This window comes from Brachycentrus maculatus, unplaced genomic scaffold (assembly GCF_059751285.1).
Source record: "Brachycentrus maculatus isolate JH-2025_06_01 unplaced genomic scaffold, ASM5975128v1 h1tg000475l, whole genome shotgun sequence".
Taxonomy (NCBI): Eukaryota; Metazoa; Arthropoda; class Insecta; order Trichoptera; family Brachycentridae; genus Brachycentrus; species Brachycentrus maculatus.
Window position 1 is genome coordinate 879,142 of NW_028281222.1, and position 21,264 is coordinate 900,405.

Below are 21,264 nucleotides of genomic sequence, written 5' to 3' on the forward strand. Positions count from 1 at the left end.
ATCCATGGGGTGAATGGTCGAATGTCTAATAATTATTACTAGACACATTTCGACATCTCAACATAGACGATGTTAGGATGTCAATATTTATAATACTTGAGATTTTGAACACAGAAACTTTTTAATTTTTATTTATACTACTACTACTACTACTACTACCATCACGCCATTTCAAGGCAGGGATAGGCAGAGAGGATGGAACGTCACACTCTTCTGTCCTGACATACGCTCCTCGCCTCCTTCACATCCATACATCTAGTCATACATGCCCTCTGATTACGCAGACTTTTGACACCGCCAGATTTTAGGTTCTGATTGATCTGATCGTGCCAAGTCTTTTTCGGTCGTCCTCATTCTGTTTTCCCTCACACATTCGCCACATATATTTTCTCTCGTTATCCATTCGCTCTACATGTCCATACCACCGCAAAGAACTCTTCCTAATCTTTTCAATTATTCCTCGTTCAGCCTTACATTCCTTTCTTATATCTTCGTTTTTAATTCTGTCATACAATGATTTTCCACACATTCGTCTGAAGGAGCGCATTGTTTTTTAATTCAATTTATTAATATTTTTCTTTACAACATTTTGAGTGTGTCCAAATACTTGTTCACAAATCTGGATTGTCTCCAATTATAGGAGTTATTTTTTACAATATTTTTGTGGCGTAAATTTTCTGGCGTTTCTCGTGTATGTGATTATAATCCAGAATTCGGACCTCACATACAATCGAAAGTCTCTGCTCAATAAAAATAGCTTCTTCATATCACCAATAGATGTCTGTAGCGAAAATTCTAGTGATTCAATTACAATGTTTTTACATTGGATCATATATTATATATAGAACTTCAAAGAATTTGAGTAGTGTGGTTGTCAATCATGGATAGAATTGGGCATGTGTGTAAAGTGATCACTTTAACCAGCGTATGACGTTCGCAAGCCCCGTAAATGCCCAGACTTCTGTATTATGAATCACTAGAGACATCTATTGGCGAGATGAAGAAGCTTTTTTTTGCTGAGCAGAAACTCTTTTATTTGTATGTGAAGTGTGTAATCCCGATTTGAGAACAAGTGTTTGGACACACCAAAATGTTGTAAATATTATTTGTGTTTTGAAATTATCACGTTTTTCCACAAAGTTAATACCAGGTCATCAAATAATACAAATTTAACATTATTTCAGGGTATGCTGAATCACCTTAAAGAGAAAAAGGACGTTGGCTTCTTCACTTCCATTGCTGGCCTTATGAACTCCTGCTCTGTGCTGGACTTGGACGCTTTTGAAAGGAACACCAAGGCTGAAGGTATTTTCAATAAAGCAACTTTTTCTAATTCAAATAACTAGCTGTCTCCGACCATACATTGCTACGGCTCAGTCTGGTTAAATGGGAAAGAATGAAAAAATAAAGCACACATTTCTAAAAAGTTATTTAGTCCTCCTCCGTAGTGTAATGGTCAGCACGCTCGGCTAACGTTCTTGAGGTCCCGGGTTCGATTCCCAGGGGGGGTCAAACAAATATAAGTGATTTTTTTCACTCTAACATTTATTCAATATTACCCTGGACTGGTACCTGAAGCGGAGGGCTGATCACCTTTCCTTCATGTGTAAGATCAAGATAACACTGCGTTTATATGATGCAGTGCCCTATGCACCATTGGGGTTCGGATAAGGGCAAGAAGGAAGAAGACCTTTCCTTCATTCCCTATGCACTATTAGGGTATAGATAAGGGTTTAAATGAATGAATTTTTAATCTGTTTAATTTCACAATGCTCGTGAAACAATTAATGTATTAAAAATTTTGAAGGACTCTGTCCGTTTTTGATCTTGTGGTTCTGTGAGTGTTTTCATTGGCGATTTGTGTGTTGTTTTGCTGGTACGAGCTTTCTTGATAGTAATTCTTTAATGGGTATGTAAGGATTGTTTAAGCATATAGTTTTTTGAGCTGTAATTTTTTATATGTTTTCATAAAGTCTGCTATTGGTGATTTGTCCGCCTCCGTGGCGTAATGGTTTAGCATGTTTAGCTACCGTGCTGGAGGATCCGGGTTCGATTCCCAGGGAGGGGTGTGAAAATAAATATTAGTGATTTTCACTCTAATACTTATTTAATATTACCCCGGACTGGTCCCTGAAGCGCAGGAGTGATCACCTTGCCATCATATAAGTAACGATCAGATAACACTGTATCAATACGATGCAGTGCCCTATGCACCATGGATGCGAATAAGGGTTAGAAGATTGGTGATTTGTGTGTTGTTTTGCTAGAAAGGGCTTTCTTGAGAGTTGTTCTTAAATGGGTATATAAAGATTGTTTTAGCGTATAGTTGTTTGACTGTCCTGAGCTGTAAATTTTTCATATGTTTTCAATGTTTCCATATAGTGTGCTATTGGTGATTTGTGTGTTGTTTTGCTGGGAGCAGCTTTCTTGAGGGTGATTCTTTAATGGGTATGTAAGGATTGTTTTAGCGTGTAGTTGTTTGACTGTCCTGAGCTGTAGTTTGTCGTACGTTTTCATATAGTATGCTATTGGTGATTTGTGTGTTGTTTTGCTGGGAACAGCTTTCTCGAGAGTAATTCTTTAATGGGTTGTTTGAGCGTATAGTTGTTTGACTGTCCTGAGCTGTGATTTTTCATATGTTTTCATAAAGTATGCTATTGGTGATTTGTGTGTTGTTTTGCTGGGAACAGCTTTCTCGAGAGTAATTCTTTAATGGGTTGTTTGAGCGTATAGTTGTTTGACTGTCCTGAGCTGTGATTTTTCATATGTTTTCATATAGTATGCTATTGGTGATTTGTGTGTTGTTTTGCTGGGAGCAGCTTTCTTGAGGGTGATTCTTTAATGGGTATGTAAGGATTGTTTTAGCGTATAGTTGTTTGACTGTCCTGAGCTGTAGTTTGTCGTACGTTTTCATATAGTGTGCTATTGGCGATTTGTGTGTTGTTTTGCTGGGAGCAGCTTTTTTGAGGGTGATTCTTTAACGGGATCCACGCGGCTTGCATAACCTTATGTGTTTTAACAAAACATGCCCCATACGCGGCTGACATAAGCGTTTGTGTTTTTACATTGCTCCAAGTTTCCAACCTCAGTTCAACTTAGTGGGATTTTTTCATGGTGTGGAACTTTGGATAAAATAATACGTCGATCCTTGGCCTTATGACATCTGTTGAAATATCTGACTAATAATTTGTAACATCACAAGGATAAATAAAAGAACAGATCCCTCATTTTTCTTGCGGTCGGTAATTAGTCCGCGCCATAATCATGCCCTATATCTGTCTCGCTCTAGACGCTACGCATCGCCAGTGGGTAAGAGTGACACACGATGCGTGCTCTGATTTATTTATATTACGATCTTATTTGTTTATATTACGATATATTTCAAGAATAATGTGACACTAGTGTATTATAGAGTACCAAAAAGGCACAATAAATCCCATTGAACGTTTTTGTTAAGGAAAATAAATTGTTTCTTAACTAAATACATGATAAAAGTAATCATTTAAAAAACTCATCGAACGCGTCGAATCGAAGGCGTCTCTCAGGAACAAAATTAACACGGTTAAAAGGTTAATGGGTATGTAAGGATTGTTTTAGCGTATAGTTGTTGAAGTGTCCTGGGTTGTAATTTATCTCCATTCTAGGGTTGGGAGTTGGTCTGGAAGGAGCTGCCGGTGAGAAGAATATGCATGATGCGGAATTCACCTGTGCGCTCTTCCGTTTCATACAACTTACCTGTGAAGGTCACAATCTAGGTATGCCATATTTTAAACCAATTTTTGACTTGCTTATTATACACAACATTTTTATTTAATCTCTACTTTTTTTCTTGTTGGTGTAGGACTTGTGGCCTGTTTTTCTTCTTCTTCTTCTTCTTCTTCTTCTTTTAGCACTAGGTCCTGTCATTCTCGGGTCGGTCCTGAGAGGTGGAAGACCAGCTATCCTTCCATCGTTTAGGTGGTCTTCCTGGGGGTCCGCTGCCACCCTCACCACTCGATCCGAGCTCCCTCTTCTCACATGATCTCTCCAGAAACGTCTTCTTTCTCTTCCCCATCGCACAACATCTTCGACATCGCAGATTTTTCTTATATCTGAGTTTCTTACTCTGTCGCAAAGTGTTAGGCCTGCAATGGGTCGTAGAGTCTTCATTTCGGATGTCCTAAGAAGGCTTTTTGTTCTCGCGGTGTCGGCTCTTGTTTCCGTGCCGTATGTCAGGATTGGTCTTACGCAGGTTTTATAGATCCTCACCTTACTCTCTTTCAGCATGTGTTTGTTTCTCTATACAATTTTTTTTTAATTTGGCCTGTTTTTAAGAGGGATTATTCTCCTGCAATGTTGATTCCTGCCTGTCAATCCATCTCTTCGGTGGTCTGCCTTGGGTTGGCCGTGCAGTGCAATGTGGGGAGTCTGGATGATTCCATTCTCCACACATACCATTGTCTTCCCACCTAACGACATCTTTGATCTTGCATATTTCTCTTATCCTGGTGTTCCTTATTCTATCTCGTAGACTCTTGCCAGATATGCTTCTTAGAGTCTTCATTTCTGACACGCGTGGTTTTTGTTACTGCGGTGTCCGGTCTGCATTCAATCCATATCTAAAGTCATAATGGTCGCACACAATTTTAATATAGGTAAAGTAACTAACTAACTAACTAACCGTAACGCCGCTTCCCCGCAGGGGTAGGCAGAGAGAATAGAGCGCCACACCACTCTGTCCTTGCAAACATTCTTCGCCTCTTCCACGTTCATGCATCTCCTCATACATACCCGCCGATTGTTACGACTCCTAACCTGACCACTTTCAAGTATTTGGCATACCTGATCGTGCCATGTTTTTCTCGGTCTTCCTCTGCTTCTTTTCCCTTTAACATTCGCCTCATAAATTTATTTTACCGTTCTTTCCTCACTCATTCGTTCCACATGTCCAAACCATCTCAACACACCTTTCTTAATTTTATCGATAATGCTTATCTCAGCTTTGCATTCCTTCCTTATTTCACTATTCGCACATCTATCATACATCGTTTTGTCGCACATTCTTCTGAGAGATCGCATTTCGACTGCATTCAGTCTACTTTCATCCTTCTTTTGCCAACTCCATGTTTCACTTCCATACATTAGAGTTGGAACCAGGAAGGTATACATAGGTAAAGTATTTAATAATAATAATATGTTATAGTTAATTCTGACTGGACCAAACGGTGGATATTGCATTTAGTCAGCCATGTTTTGTTTACAAACTTACATAGTATTATAAAATCAAACAAAGATAACAGAATAAAGTCTTCAAAAATAGAATTTAAATATAAAACAGCTTCGATGCGCGCTTGTTTTACGACTTAACCACATGGATATATACCTGGTAATCTGATGTGTACCCTTTCTTATAGTATTAGACACATCGCTCACTCCTTTTAACAACGTCATATATCAAAAAACTTGATTTTTCAAGAGTTGATTTTTTAAAGTTTAAAAATATAATAAAATATATATAATATATAACCATATCCCCTCGCTAGGTGGAGCATATGGAGTCCACAAACTGTTTCCAGGCTTTTCTGTCGGCTGCCAGCTCCCTTGCATCCTCCCAAGTCAGATCCGCGTCCCGAAGTTCTGACGAGAACTGCCGACGAATTGTCAGCAGTGGTCGTCCTGGGCGGCGCGAACCTGATGCCTTGTAAAAGAGGCAAGCTTGATTAAGGCTCTCAGGAGGCATGCGGAGTACATGGCCAAGCCAACTGAATCGCCTTTTCTTGACGAAATAATAAAATATACTAAAAATAAATATCAAGTCACTTATTGAACTTTTTACTGTGCAACAGATCTTTTTAGGTAAAACCTGAATGTTTTTTCTCCATTTGAAAAATATTGAGGAAATTTAAAAAAATTATTAAACAATACCTTTTCTTCGAAATGCAAAAACAACACTTTCTGCCCTGTAGCGGGTAAATGTTATGTTAAAAATATGCCCTTTTGCTGGGATATAGTACATTTTCTGGGCACTTCGAAAACATGCACAACTGAAAATTGACGATTTTTGATATATGACATTGTTGAAAGGAGTGAGCGAGATCTGATCATACTACAACTTTGTTGGTATTTCAAATCTGAATGGATCATCTTTCCCATTTTAAGTCCATTTTACTCTCACTCTTCATTCGTTCTCTTAAATCCAAATCATCTCAACTTTTCCTTATATTTCTGGCTTACAGAATGGCAAAACTACCTCAGAACGCAGGCCGGCAACACGACCACGGTGAATGTGGTCATCTGCACAGTGGACTATCTTCTGCGACTCCAGGAATCCATCATGGACTTCTACTGGCATTACTCCAGCAAGGTAATCGGACCATGTCCAAGAATGTAATAAAGTTGGGCATTGCCGTGACTAGAAATCGAATACTTGGGCATTACCATGACCAGGAATGTAACAAACATGGGCATTCCTATGACCAGGAATAAAATTAACTTGGTCATTACCATGGCTAGGAGTGTGATTAACTTGGTGATTACCATGGCTAGGAATGTGATAAACTTGGGCATTACCATGACCAGGAATGTAATAATCTTGGGCATTTATATGACCTGGAATAAAATAAACTTGGTCATTACCATGACCACAAATGTAATTAATTTGGTCATTACCATAGCTAGGAATGTGATAAACTTGGGCATTACCATGACCAGGAATAAAATAAACTTGGTCATTAATGTGACCAGAAATGTAATATACTTGGCATTACCATGACCAGGAATGTAATAAAGTTGGGCATTACTATGACCAAGAATGTTATAAACTTGATAATTACCATGACCAAGAATGTAATAAACTCGATCTAGATCTTGACATTTTGTCCGCCTCTGTAGTATAATGGTCAGCACGCTTGGCTGCCGTTCTGTAGGTCCCGGGTTCGATTCCCAGGGGGGGTGTGGGGGCAAATAAATATAAGTGATTATATTTATTTGCTATAAAATTTATTCAATACTACCCTGGACTGGTCCCTGAAGCGCAGGACTGATCACCTTGCCTTCATGTAAGTAATGATCAGGATAACACTGCGTTTATATGATGCAGTGCCCTATGCACCATTGTATGCGGATAAAGGTTAGAAGAAGAAGGAAGAAGAAACTAATATATGAAACTAACTATCCAACGAAGAAACTAATAGACTGATCACCTTGCCTTCTTGTAAGTAATGATCAGGATAACACTGCGTTTATATGATGCAGTGCCCTATGCGCCATTGTATGCAGATAAGGGTTAGAAAAAGAAGGAAGAAGAAACTAATATATGAAACTAACTTACTAAGTTAGTTAGTTTCATATATTAGTTTCTTCTTCCTGTAATATATGAAACTCCCACGTAAAAAAGGCCCTTACATGGTTTCCAGTGTGATCTTGGTATGATTAGGTTATCTCTGTTACAAATAATATCATTGCATTTTCAGGAACTCATTGATCCGGCTGGCAAAGCCAACTTCTTCAAAGCCATCGGGGTGGCGAGTCAAGTGTTCAACACCCTCACTGAGGTCATCCAGGGGCCCTGTACCCAGAATCAGCAAGCTCTGGCCCACTCTAGGTACTGTGACTCTTCATTCTGGATCCATTTGACAGTGACATTGTGACAAGAGCGTCTCATGTAACATTTATGGTCCCACAAGAGACTAATATAATCGTGACGGTAACTAATACGGTCGCAAAGGTGGATGATATGTTCACTTTGGTCACTGACCTTGCCACAATGGAAGCTGCTATGGTGACTCTTATAGTTGTGTATGTTGATATGGTCTCAATAGTTTTTGATATGGTCACAATGACGGCTGATATTATTTTTTGACATCTCATCAAAGATGAAGAAGAATATGGAAGTCTGGGCATTTACGGGGCTGACGACCGTCATAGGCTGGTTTAAGTCATCACTTTACACATGTGTAACATTCACCAATTCTACCCATTATTGACAACCACACTACTCAAATTCTTGGAAGTTCTATATATATATGAACCAATTTCATCTTTGATGAGATGTCAAAAAATAATATGAAAATAACTCCTGTAATTGGGAATAATCCAGATTTTGTGAACAAGTATTTGGACACACTCAAAATGTTGTAAATGGCTGATATAGTCCATATAGTGATTAATATGGTCGAGATGGTTACCAATCTTGCCTTAATAGTAACTGATATGGTCGCGATGGTGACTCTTATAGTTGCGTATGTTGATATGGTCTCAATAGTTGCTGATACGGTCACAATGGTGTCTGATATGGTCCAGATAGTGACTGATATGGTTGCAATGGTTACCGATCTTGCCTCAGTGGTAGCTGATATGGTCGCAATGGTGACACTTTTCAATTCAATTCTATTAAATTTATTTATTTCAATTAATGTATACATTACAAACTATACAAAATTTAAATCGTAAACATTTAAATATGCAAGAACTATTGCTAAAGGTGTAGATGAATCCCGCTTTGGAAAACTCCTTCAGACACATGGAACAGATCAATATCCAATGAGATATTGTTCAACATAGCGGTAGCTCTTTCTACAGGCATAACCATTGGCAGGTTTGTTCTGTGTATAGGAATGTAAACAATCTATGTCGACGCTGTCTTAGGTAACTATCGGGAACATACAGACCGATGCTCCGGATAATTTCCGGATTATGGTCTCAAAAGTTGCTCAATAGTAGCTGATTGCAAAGGTGGCCTATATGGTCGGGATGATTACCGATCTTGCCTCAATTATTGTTGATACGGATACAATAGTGGCTGGTATAGTCCAGATAGTGATTGATATGGTTACGATCGTAGATATTCTCGCAATGGTGGCTGACATATTCCCAATGGTGACTGATATGTTTGGGATTGTTGATATAGTACTGATAGTTGCTGATTTTTTACTATACTCAGCGGAACTTCGAGATGCCGGACTGGCCTGGGAGGAAGCTAAGGAGATGGAGCGTGACAGAGTGACATGGAGATGTCTCGTGTTGGCCATATGCTACACCTAGGGACCAAACATGGAAAAAGAAGAAGAATGTTGATGATTTGGTCACAATAGTGACTGATACAGTTGCAATCTTTTGAACTGTATCAGTCACTATTGACTGATATGGTTGCAATCTTTAATGGTCCCAATTTGAGTGTCCTGAGTGATTCCGACTATCCCTTACAATTTTCATTTACATTTCTTGTGTAATTTGATTGCAGGCTGTGGGACGCAGTGGGAGGCTTCCTCTTCCTCTTCTCACACATGCAGGACAAGCTGTCCAAGCACTCCTCGCAGGTGGACCTGCTCAAGGAGCTGCTCAACCTGCAGAAGGACATGATCACCATGATGCTGTCCATGCTTGAAGGAAACGTGGTCAACGGTAGGTACTTTAATACTCATCCATGCCTTCTTTAGTTAGGACTGTGTCCTTTCTTGAATGTTTTTCGCAGATACTTTGTGGCACATTTTATAAACTTTATAGAATAAAACAACATTGTTTTAACCACTTTTTATTGGTACAATTTATCCATCCGATGTTGACAAGAACCTTGTCATCATCAAGGTTTATGTACTAAATTCTAAAACATTGAAATACTCATAGTTACCCTTCCCTTATCAAAAACTTCCACGCACTCCGTACACCATATGAAAATATGATTTAAAAAACTCCTAAATGTTGTTTTTACTGTGCATTGCGTAGCAAATATGTAGGACTGTGTCCTGTTAATCTCTGGACGGCTCCTGGGAGGTGGAAGACCAGCTGTCTGTCCATCGTTTAGGTGGTCTTCCTGGGGACTTGTTACCCCTTATGCTGCTGTCTGCTACTATCCTCACCACTCCATCCAAACTTGCTCTTTCCATATGATTTTTCCAGAATATACTCATCCATGTGAGGTTCTAAATGCATGAGATGTTGACTCCCAGCTGTCTTTCCATCTTTTCGGAGGTCTGCCTGGGGGTCTGCGTCTTTCAGGGTTTCCTTGAAGGGCGATACGTGAAGTCTGTCTTCTGACGTTCTGTTTATATGTTCATTCCAGTATCGCCTTCGTTGTCGTCCCCACCTCACGATATCCTCCGTCTTACACATGCTCCGGATGTCGGTGTTTTTTACTCGGTCTCGCAATGTGTTTCCGGTTATGGATCGGAGAGTCTTCATCTCGGAGGTTCGAAGTCGAGATTTTGTTCTGGAAGTATCGGCTCTTGCCTCAATCCCATAAGTGGCTATTGGTCGAACACATGTTTTGTTTATTTTCATTTTTATTTCTATTCTCATGTGTTTGTTCCTCCACACCGAGTTTCTGAGGCATCCGGATATAACTGCAGCCTTGTTTATTTGTTTCTGAGTCTCACCATATAGATCACCGTAGCAACTGATGTCAACTCCGAGATTTAATCTCATCACCTGTTCAACGGTTCTGTTGTTTACAACTAATTTGCTTCTAACTGGACTCTTTGATATGGTCATGTTTTTAGTCTTGTGAATGGATATCAGTATGTTGATCTTTTCCAATGTCAAGTGGAGCTTGAAACGTTCAAGAGAAATATTTTTAATGTCTATTTGACTATTCAAATATGTATTTGATAAAAAAATGTTACAACATTTTGAGTGTGTCCAAATACTTGTTCACAAAATCTGGATTATCTCCAATTACAGGAGTTATTTTCACATTATTTTTGTATCAAAATGTTGTAAATAAATTATCTGGTCAAATTATAAGCTTAATACTAAAAATGAAAATGGTATTTTCTGGCGTTTCTCATGTGTGTGATTATAATCCAGGATTCGGATCTCACATACTAATAATATAAGAGTTTCTGCTTAAAAAAAGGCTTCTTTACATCTCACCAATAGATGTCTCTAGTGAAGTTCTAGTGATTCATGAACAAGGTTTCTAAATTGGTTCATATATATAGATTTTCCAAGAATTTGAGTAGTGTGGTTGTCATAATGGGTAGAATTGGTGAATGTTACACGTGTGTAAAGTGATCACTTAAACCAGCCTATGACGGTCGTCAGCCCCGTAAATGCCCAGACTTCCATATTCTTCTTCATCTTTGATGAGATGTCAAAAAAAAAAATAATGAAAAAAATGTTAGTTTTCATATTTTATAGTTGTACATGACTTTTTATTACTTATTACTTTATTTTGAATGTTTTTTTTAGATCAACTTTAAGTGAAAACCTGTACCTTTAGAACGGGGCGACTTGAATTTTGATGTATTACTTGAGCCCAGTACAAAAAAAAATTTAGATCGTGGTATTGATCGAAGTATCGTGACAATAAGTGTCACCTGTCAGGTTTGTCCGCCTCCATAGTGTCAGGTCAGCACGCTCGGCTACCGTTTTGGAGGTGCCGGGTTCAATTCCTAGGGGGGGTCAAATTAATAAAATTGATATTTTCACTCAAAAATTTTTTCAATATTACCCTGGACTGATACCTAAAGCGGAGGGCTTATCACCTTTCTTCGTGTGTTAACGATCAAGATAACACTGTGATTATATAATGCAGTGCCCTATGCACCATTATGGTGCGGATAAGGGTTTAAATTGAATTTAAATTGTCAGGGAAACAATGAATCATGTCGATACGTTCATTATTGTAGACCAAATACAGATCTAAATATTTTTATGTACTGGGCTCAAGTAACACATCAAAGTTCAAGTAGCCCCGTTCTACGGTAATTTGAATTGATTTTTTATTATATTTTGTTACTTTTTGAAAAAATTCTGTTGGTTTTCCAATAAACAAATAAATAAATTTGGTTTGTATTTATATCTGAGTCATTTCATTGTTCCAGGAACGATTGGCAAGCAGATGGTAGACACGCTTGTGGAGTCGGCTTCCAACGTGGAGCTGATCCTCAAGTACTTCGACATGTTCCTGAAGCTCAAGAACCTGACTTCCAGTCCCAACTTCATGGAGATCGACACCAACAACGATGGATGGGTCCTCCCCAAGGACTTCCGGGAGAAGATGGAGCAGCAGAAAAGCTACACGCCGTAAGTTCAAAACATTGTTTGTGGAGATCCTAACCAAGACATAGCATTTCCGCTTTAAATGATTTAACAGAATAGCTGGAATAGAAGTAAAAGAAATATTTGATAGAATAGAAGAAATTTCCTGATTACTTCTATTCTAATTACTAATTCTATTCCAATTACTAATTCTATTCTAATTACTTATTACTTCTATTCTAATAACTAATTCTATTCTAATTACTTATTACTTCTATTCTAATTACTAATTCCGCCTCCGTAGTGTAATGGTCAGCACGCTCGGCCACCGTTCTCGAGGTCCCGGGTTCGATTCCCAGGAGGCTCAAATAAATATAAGTGTTTTTTTCACTCTTATATTTATTCAATATTACCCTGGACTGGTACCTGAAGCGGAGGGCTGATTACCTTTCCTTCATGTGTCAACGATCAAGATAACACCGCGTTTGTATGATGCAGTGTCCTATGCACCATTGGGGTGCGGATAAGGGTTTTAAAAAAAAATCTATTTCTATTCTAATTACTTACTTCTATTCTGATTACTTCCATTCTATTAGAATTCCTTTTCCAGCTTGTAAAATTGTTACTTTTTGGTGCGATTTAATGATTTAAAATTGGTTTAACACAGGATTGGTCACGTTTTGTCGCAACTTTAATTAAGATGTCGATAGAATACAGTAAACAGAACAGGTTTGCATTTAAAGAATTTTTAGTGCGCTATTGGAAATGTGACTTTTTGGTGTGGAACTCCACATTTCACTCACTCCTTTCAACAACGTCATATATCAAAAATCGTCAATTTTCAGTTGTGCATGTTTTTGGAATGCCCAGAAAATGTACTATATCCCAGCAATAACGGCATATTTTTAACTTAATATTTAACCGCTACAGAGCAAAAAGTGTTATTTTTGCATTTTGAAGAAAATGTATTGATTAATTATTTTTTAAATATTATACTAAATATTTTTCAAACGAAGAAAGAACATTCAGGTTTTACCTAAAAATATCTGTTGAAAAGTAAAAAGTTAAATAAGTGGCTTGATATTTATTTATAATACATTGCATTATATTTTTAGACTTTAAAAACGTTCTCCTGAAAAATTAAGTTTTTTGATGTATGACATTGTTGAAAGGAGCGAGCGAAATATCAATATATGTAGATGAAGAAGTCAGCTTTCGCAGTGTAGTGGTAAGCGCGTTTGGCCACCATGCCAGAGGTCTCTGGTTTGATTCCCAGGGGAGTTGAAACAAGTATGGGTGATTCGCCAGTACTGGTACAAGAGGTGCAGAACTAATCACCTTAGCTTAATGCAATTAACGAACAAGATAACGTCCGCATACAATAGTACATAGGGCATTACATCTGGGCGTTCCGAAAACATGCACAACTGAAAATTGTCGATTTTTGATTTATGACGTTCTTTACAACATTTTGAGTGTGTCCAAATACTTGTTCACATAATCTGGATTATCTCCAATTACAGGAGTTATTTTCATATTATTTTTTGACATCTCATCAAAGATGAAGAAGAATATGGAAGTCTGGGCATTTACGGGGCTGACGACCGTCATGTATTTGGACACACTCAAAATGTTGTAAATAAAAATGAAAATGGTATTTTCTGGCGTTTCTCATGTGTGTGATTATAATCCAGGATTCGGATCTCACATACTAATATAAGAGTTTCTGCTTAGTAAAAAGCTTCTTTACTTCTCACCAATAGATGTCTCTAGTGAAGTTCTAGTGATTCAAGAACAAGGTTTCTAAATTGGTTCATATATATGGAACTTCCAAGAATTTGAGTAGTGTGGTTGTCAATAATGGGTAGAATTGGTGATCACTTTACACGTGTGTAAAGTGATCACTTAAACCAGCCTATGACGGTCGTCAGCCCCGTAAATGCCCAGACTTCCATATTCTTCTTCATCTTTGTTGAGATGTCAAAAAATAATATGACGTTCTTGAAAGGAGTGAGCTTTGAAAGGAGAGAGTGAGCTTTGAAAGGAGAGTCTTTCCTCGCCCAACGGTGCCATAAAGACGTTGCGCACTGCAAATACTTAACATGTGTGTAATTTGGTGATTTTAGTGAAGAAATAGACTTCCTGCTGATGTGCTGTGAGACCAACCACGACGGCAAGATTGACTACGTCGGCTTCTGCGATCGCTTCCACGAGCCGGCCAAGGAAATCGGCTTCAATCTCGCCGTCCTGCTGACCAACCTCTCGGAGCATATGCCCAATGAGCCCAGGTAATAATAATAATAATAATCTTGGTTGATTTGTATAGCGCCATTTTCGTAAAAAAAAACTACCTCAAGGGCGCTTATAAAGGTATGGATTATGATATGAAAGTGAAGAAAATTAAAAAAATATATTAATGAAAAACGTCATCAATCGGCTGAGTCTGAAGGCAGGAAAGTGGAGCCGCCGTATTCTTCTTCTCGGTCTTCTCGGTCTTCTTGGGCTGGAGAATGGCCAAGATGTTGGACAGGACGCCTCACTGTGTAATGGTAAACATCAACAGACAATCTTACCTTCTCTTCTTCTTCCAACGAAGATCGGCGATCATCATGGCACTTTAGATGCTGCAGCTCGGAACAGAGATTTGGTGCTTCTGCCAAACCATTGTGGTAGGTTTTTCAGCCATGATATCCTTGGGCGTCCTCGAGTTCTTCGCCACTCAATCTTTCCTCGTATGATTAGGTGGAGGAGATGATATTTTTCATTTCTCATGACGTATCCTAAGTCTAACCTTTTATTTTATTTTATTTTATTTTTATTTCATTATTTTTACGGCTAGTATCTTTTACAATATTAACCACTCTGTGGTCAAACTTCTTGGAAAAAAGTGGACCAAAAAAAGCCACCCTTTTTTTCACTATTATGTTTGGGATTTATTTATTTATGGAACGGCTAATGCCTTTAACATTATGCATATTTTTTTTTCAATTCAAACCCTTATCCGCACCCCAACGGTGCATAGGGCACTGCATTATATAAACACAGTGTTATCTTGATTGTTAAAACGAAGGAAAGGTGATCAGCTATCCGTTCAGGTACCAGTCCAGGGTAATATTGAATAAATATTACAGTGAAAAAATCACTTATATTTATTTGACCCCCCCCGGGAATCGAACCCGGGACCTCCAGAACAGTAGCCGAGGGTGCTGACCAGTATCTTCTGTACATGAAGTTAAAACAAATAATTAATATTTGTCAATAATTGATTGATTTCATTTTTATTTTTAGGTTGGCACGATTCTTGGAGACTGCCGGATCTGTGCTCAACTATTTTGAGCCGTTCTTAGGGCGCATTGAGATCATGGGCGGGGCCAAGCGCATTGAGAGGGTCTACTTTGAGATCAAGGAGTCCAACATCGAACAGTGGGAGAAACCTCAGATCAAGGTAAATGGATACAATTTTTCAATTCAATTCAATTTATGTATTTATAGATAATATACACATTACAAATTTAAATTGTATACAATAATAAAAATATAAAATAAGCAAGAATACTATTGCTAAAGGTGTAGAAGTATCCAACTTCGGAAAACTCCTTCAGACACATGGAACAGATCAATATCCAATGAGATATTGTTGAACATAGCGGTAGCTCTTCCTACAGGCATAACCATCGGCAGGTTGGTCCTGTGTATAGGAATGTGAAACAATCTTTGCCGACGCTGTCTTAGGTAACTATCGGGAACATACACACCAATGCTCCGGATAATTTCAGAATTATCCATCATACCGCTCAACAATGGATAAAAATGCGTAATCAAATACACATTCCTTCTCTAAAGTAATGTAGCCAAGCATACCCTGGAGAAACTCGGTGAGGTAGAGCCAAGGATAATAGCCGTACTCTCTCATACAACAAACGTTGGAGAGGGAAGGTGAATCAATTGGCTAGGTCATGCCTTTATCCTGCTTGTATTAATCCTGTGGATTGGTCTGCAGCAACAAATGACACCTTCATTCCCATTCCGGTCTATTATGCAAAACCCTCTTCGGCTCTTCAAACATTGAGCAGCCCATATCCTCGTACAGGTCACAAAGATATTCGTGGCGTGGGCTTCCTCTGGCGTTTGTTCCCTCTTTCACAATGCTTTTTCGATTCTAGGAATCCAAGAGGGCCTTCTTCTACAGCATTGTGACAGAAGGCGGCGACAAGGAAAAGCTGGAAGCCTTCGTGAACTTCTGCGAGGATGCTGTGTTTGAGATGACGCACGCCTCTGGGCTGATGGCCCAGGAAGACTCTGGCGGCGGGCCCAAGAACAGGGAGGCGGCTTACACCAGCTATATGAGCGAGGATGACGAAGAAAGGTAGGGATGGAGTAGTCTTTTGGCCTTTCTTCTTTGATTTCTATCTGACCCAGATAGTATGTATGGCACTACAGTGGATCAGTGAAGTGTTTGGATACGTGATATCGTTCAGTATAGCGGTATAACCATCGGCAGGTTGGTCGTGTGTATAGGAATGGGAAACAATCTATGCCGACTTTGTCTTAGGTAACTATCGGGAACATACAGACGGATGCTCCGGACAATTTCAGGATTATCCATCATACCGCGCAACCATTGATAAAAATGCGTAATCAAATACTTCCTTCTTCCTCCTAACCCTCATCCGCACCCAATGGTGCATAGGGCACTGAAACGTATTGTTATCGTGATCGTTGCTTATATGAAGGCAAGATAATCACTCCCACGCTTCAGGGACTAGCCCAGGGTAATATCAAATAAATATTAGAGTGTAAAATCAGTAATATTTATTTTCATCCTCCCTGGGAATTGATGCCGAGACCTCCAGCATGGTAGCTAAACACGCTAACCATTACACTACGGAGGCGGACAGATTCATTCAATCAAATACACATTCCTTCTAGTTTCTAAACTTTTGTAGCCAAGCATACCCTGGAGAAACTGGGTCGGGTAGAGCCAAGGATAATACCCGTACTCTCTCATGTAGAGATGCCTCAGAAAATTATCTTGGTAATGTGTGTATTTTCCCCGTTTTCAGAGCTGGCAAGGACCCCATCAGGCGAGGAATCCAAGCTTGCAAGGACGGGGTGTACCTGGTCTGCGCCAGCATGTCCCCCTCCAATATCAAACAGCGGATGGGGGATCTCCAACAGATGTCGCCGGCCGAGATATTCATCGGCTTCTTCAAGATGATCTTCTACTTCTTCTACTACATTGGATATAGCATTGCGGTTGTCATCAGGTCAGTTACACTTTCAATAATAATGATAGTTCAGGTCAGTTACACTTTCAATAATAATGTCAGTTATACTTTTAATAACATGATTGTTCAGGTCAGTTATACTTTCAATAATAATGATAGTTCAGGTCAGTTTTACTTTCAATAATAATGATAGTTCAGGTCATTTTTACTTTCAATAATAATGATAGTTCAGGTCAGTTATACTTTCAATAATAATGATAGTTCAGGTCAGTTATACATTCAATAATAATGGTAATTCAGGTCAGTTATACTTTCAATAATAATGATAGTTCAGGTCAGTTATACTTTCAATAATAATGATAGTTTAGGTCAGTTATACTTTCAATAATAATGATAGTTTAGGTCAGTTAAACTTTCAATAATAATGATAGTTCAGGTCAGTTACACTTTCAATAATAATGATAGTTCAGGTCAGTTATACATTCAATAATAATGATAGTTTAGGTCAGTTATACTTTCAATAATAATGATAGTTCAGGTCAGTTATACTTTCAATAATAATGATAGTTTAGGTCAGTTATACTTTCAATAATAATGATAGTTTAGGTCAGTTAAACTTTCAATAATAATGATAGTTCAGGTCAGTTACACTTTCAATAATAATGACAGTTCAGGTCAGTTACACTCAATAATAATGATAGTTCAGGTCAGTTATACTTTCAATAATAATGATAGTTCAGGTCAGTTAAACTTTCAATAATAATGATAGTTCAGGTCAGTTACACTTTCAATAATAATGATAGTTCAGGTCAGTTATACTTTCAATAATAATGATATTCATAAAGTGTTATTTTCGAAACATACTATCTCAAGGAGAGGTGTTTTTCAAAAAACATGTTTTTAATTAATAAATAAACACGGCCAACCCCATGGTAGACGACTCCCGGGCAGACCACCAAAGAGATGGGTCGATAGCTGGGAATCGCTAATCCCTCTTAAAAACAGGCTGCAAGGCCTATAATAAGAAGAAGAAGATGTTTTTAATTGTAACATGTAACTGCTGTAAACTTGGTAGGTCCGCTGTCCATCTAGGGACCTACCTGAGTCAACACAGTTATGCCGAAATTCAGGAAATATAAAATTTTTAAAGAATGAGAATTGCTTTCAAAATCTCGTATTTCCAAAAGTGATTTACCGATTGCTTTTAAATGTTTGAGTATATATATGTGTGTGTGTATTTTTCATATGTAAGGAATAACCCACGAAGCCTCTATTAGAGGCTTTTCGGGTATGTACGTATGTATGATTCTAATAATTTCACATTTTTCTGTTTGCATTCATTGGTGACAGTGTTAAATGGTTAGTATCCGCATACCGTTACATTATATTAAATAATTTTCTTTTAATTTTTATATTGTATGGGTATTCAAAAATGATTTCGAATTCTCTAACGTCCAAGTGATTCTGTAATCAAGCTACGAGACTTATGCAACACCGTTTATCGTTATCCTATTTTGGCGTCAACTTTAAAGCCTATGCCTACTCGTGAGTGGATTTACTCTAAAGCTAATGCCAAATCGATTGTCCATTCCAGGTACATCTTCGGAATCCTGCTGGGCCTGATGCGAGGTCCGCAAGTAGAAGAGCCCGTGCCGGAGGTCACGGAAGAAGAGAAAATTGGTCAGTTACGGATGTGGTCTAATGTCAATAAGCAAAGTAAGGTCCTTCTCAGGTACACTCGGGCTGATCCGCATAGCGCATACTGCTGCATCGCTGGGGAATGGCAACTCGGCAACTTGGCATCACCGCCGCTGCTACTGTCGCGGATGTGGTTGCATCTTTCGCTTCTGGATGTCATTCGCTCATCCATTGGGCAATTACCTCAGTTTGAAATAGGAGATGTAGATTTTTTTACTCTAAGAAGCATATCAGGCAAGTGTCTTCGAGATAGAATAAGAAACGCCAGGATCAGGGATATATGCGAGATGGAAGATGTCGTTAGGTGGGGAAGGCAACGCAGGAGACAATGGTATGCGCGTGTGAGGAGAATGGAACCATCCAGACTCCCCTACATCGCACTGTACGGCCAACCCCATGGTAGACGACTCCCGGACAGACCATCAAAGAGATGGGTCGATAGCTGGGAATCGACATCGCAGGAGGCTAATCCCTCTTAAAAACAGGCCACAAGGCCTACAACGAGATGAAGAAGAAAAAGAAGAAGAAAAAAAAGTTTTTTTTCTTTATTTTAAATCCTTTTGCATTTCACAATATATTATAATTACAAGTGCAATTTTTTTTTCAAAAAAAGATCCCACAAAGGCATGGCCTGTGTGTGGGTATACATTTTCAGCATGGTAGCCAAACGCGCTAACCATCACACTATGGAGGCATTCAAAAATCCTAGATGAACATATTCTTCGAACCCTTATCCACACCCTTATGGTGTATAGGGCACTGCATCATATAAACGCAATGTTATCTTGATCATTAACACATGAAGGAAAGGTGATCAGCCCTTTGCTTTAGGTACCAACCAGTCCAGGGAAATATTGAATAAATTTCAAGTGAAAATTTCACTTATATTTTTTCCTCCCTGGGAATCGAACCCGGGACCTCCAGAATGGTAGCCGAGCGTGCTGACCATTACACTATGGAGGCGGACAAAATTGAGGCGGACTATGAACATATCCAAATCATATTTTCTTTTAAAATATTATATGACTTTACCTATTTCAAACTGGGGTTACTTTAAACATAAAACATAAAAGAATGGTATAAAATAAAACATATCATATCACTAATAACAATGAACTCTTGTGAAAACATAAAAATGAAACACTTGTATAAGACCAATTTTGAGTTTAATAATGTAAACACGACCAGTTTTGAGAACTACAGATGTCCTCGTTGACCGTTGAAAACACAAACATTTTTTTTAAATGTTTTTCGCAGATACTTTATGGCACATTTTATAAACTTTATGAAATTAAAAAAAAAACATTGATTTTAACCTTGTTTTGAGTACATGTTAAACCCTGATAATGACAAGGTTCTTGTCGAAACCGGTTGGAGAGAAAAGTACCAATAAAATGTGGTTAAAAACAAAAGTGGTTTTTATATTATAAAGTTTAAAATACAAACAGTAGTATTTTCATCTGTGGATGAATTCTTACTTCTGTAGTTCTCAAAACTAGTCGTGCTTACATTAATAAACTCAAAAGTGATATTATACAAGTGTTTAATTTTTACATTCAAATCACAAGTTGAAGCCAACTCAACTCCATACACAATTCCTTTCACTCAGTTTATATCCATTCTTTTATTATTTATTATAGGCGTACTGATTTAAACACGCACGCAAGGTAATTTAGACATATTAACATGTAATACACTGGATCTCAGTCGAGTTAAGCATAACAGAACCAAGTATATATGTAATACTGACAATCTTTTCCCAAAAAGTTGGGAATAAAATAATCTGGTCAAATTATAAGCTGCGTAAAAATTTAAAAGTATGTTTTCAGGCGTCTCCTCGTATGTAAAATAATCCGATCTTGCATACATCTAAATAAATGTGTCTCTGCTAAATGAAAGCTTTCTCAAACCAACCATAGATGGCTCCAGTGAACTCACACGTAAAGTGTCATGAGATTTATGTTTTATGTCGGAGACTGGGTATTTACAGGATCTGTCATAAGCTGGCTTAAGTGATCACTTTATACACGTGTGATGTTCACCATTTTGCCTATTATGGAACATCCATTTGGACTCTTAGAAGGACTCTGGAAGAAATACTTGTATTTAGCAACTAAAAATTAAATTAAATATAGATATACAAAAAAAAACATGCAAAATAAAAGCTTTCTCAACTCAACCATAAATGGCTCCAGTGAACTCACACGTAAAGCGTCATGAAATGTATATATGAAGAAGTTCCAATTAGGTAAACTGGGTATTTACAGGGCTTAAGACCTGTCATAGGCTGGCTTAAGTGATCACCTTATACACGCGTGTAATGTTCACCATTTGGGTCATTACGGAACATGCATTTGAATTGTACTTGCTAATTTGTATT

At 38.2% G+C, this 21,264-nt stretch overlaps 1 protein-coding gene across 1 annotated transcript in view; it reads left to right on the top strand.

Moving 5' to 3' along the window:
• The window catches only part of RyR (Ryanodine receptor), a 240,618-nt gene that overhangs the window by 191,824 nt on the left and 27,530 nt on the right, over positions 1–21,264 (top strand). Inside the window, exons 88-98 of the mRNA XM_088272014.1 lie at positions 1,185–1,305; positions 3,645–3,755; positions 6,216–6,343; positions 7,452–7,582; positions 9,221–9,381; positions 11,802–12,003; positions 14,085–14,246; positions 15,247–15,403; positions 16,122–16,324; positions 17,022–17,225; positions 18,781–18,866. Of these exons, the coding sequence (XP_088128140.1) occupies positions 1,185–1,305; positions 3,645–3,755; positions 6,216–6,343; positions 7,452–7,582; positions 9,221–9,381; positions 11,802–12,003; positions 14,085–14,246; positions 15,247–15,403; positions 16,122–16,324; positions 17,022–17,225; positions 18,781–18,866 (1,666 nt within the window). The remainder of the gene's footprint in view (positions 1–1,184; positions 1,306–3,644; positions 3,756–6,215; positions 6,344–7,451; positions 7,583–9,220; positions 9,382–11,801; positions 12,004–14,084; positions 14,247–15,246; positions 15,404–16,121; positions 16,325–17,021; positions 17,226–18,780; positions 18,867–21,264) is intronic.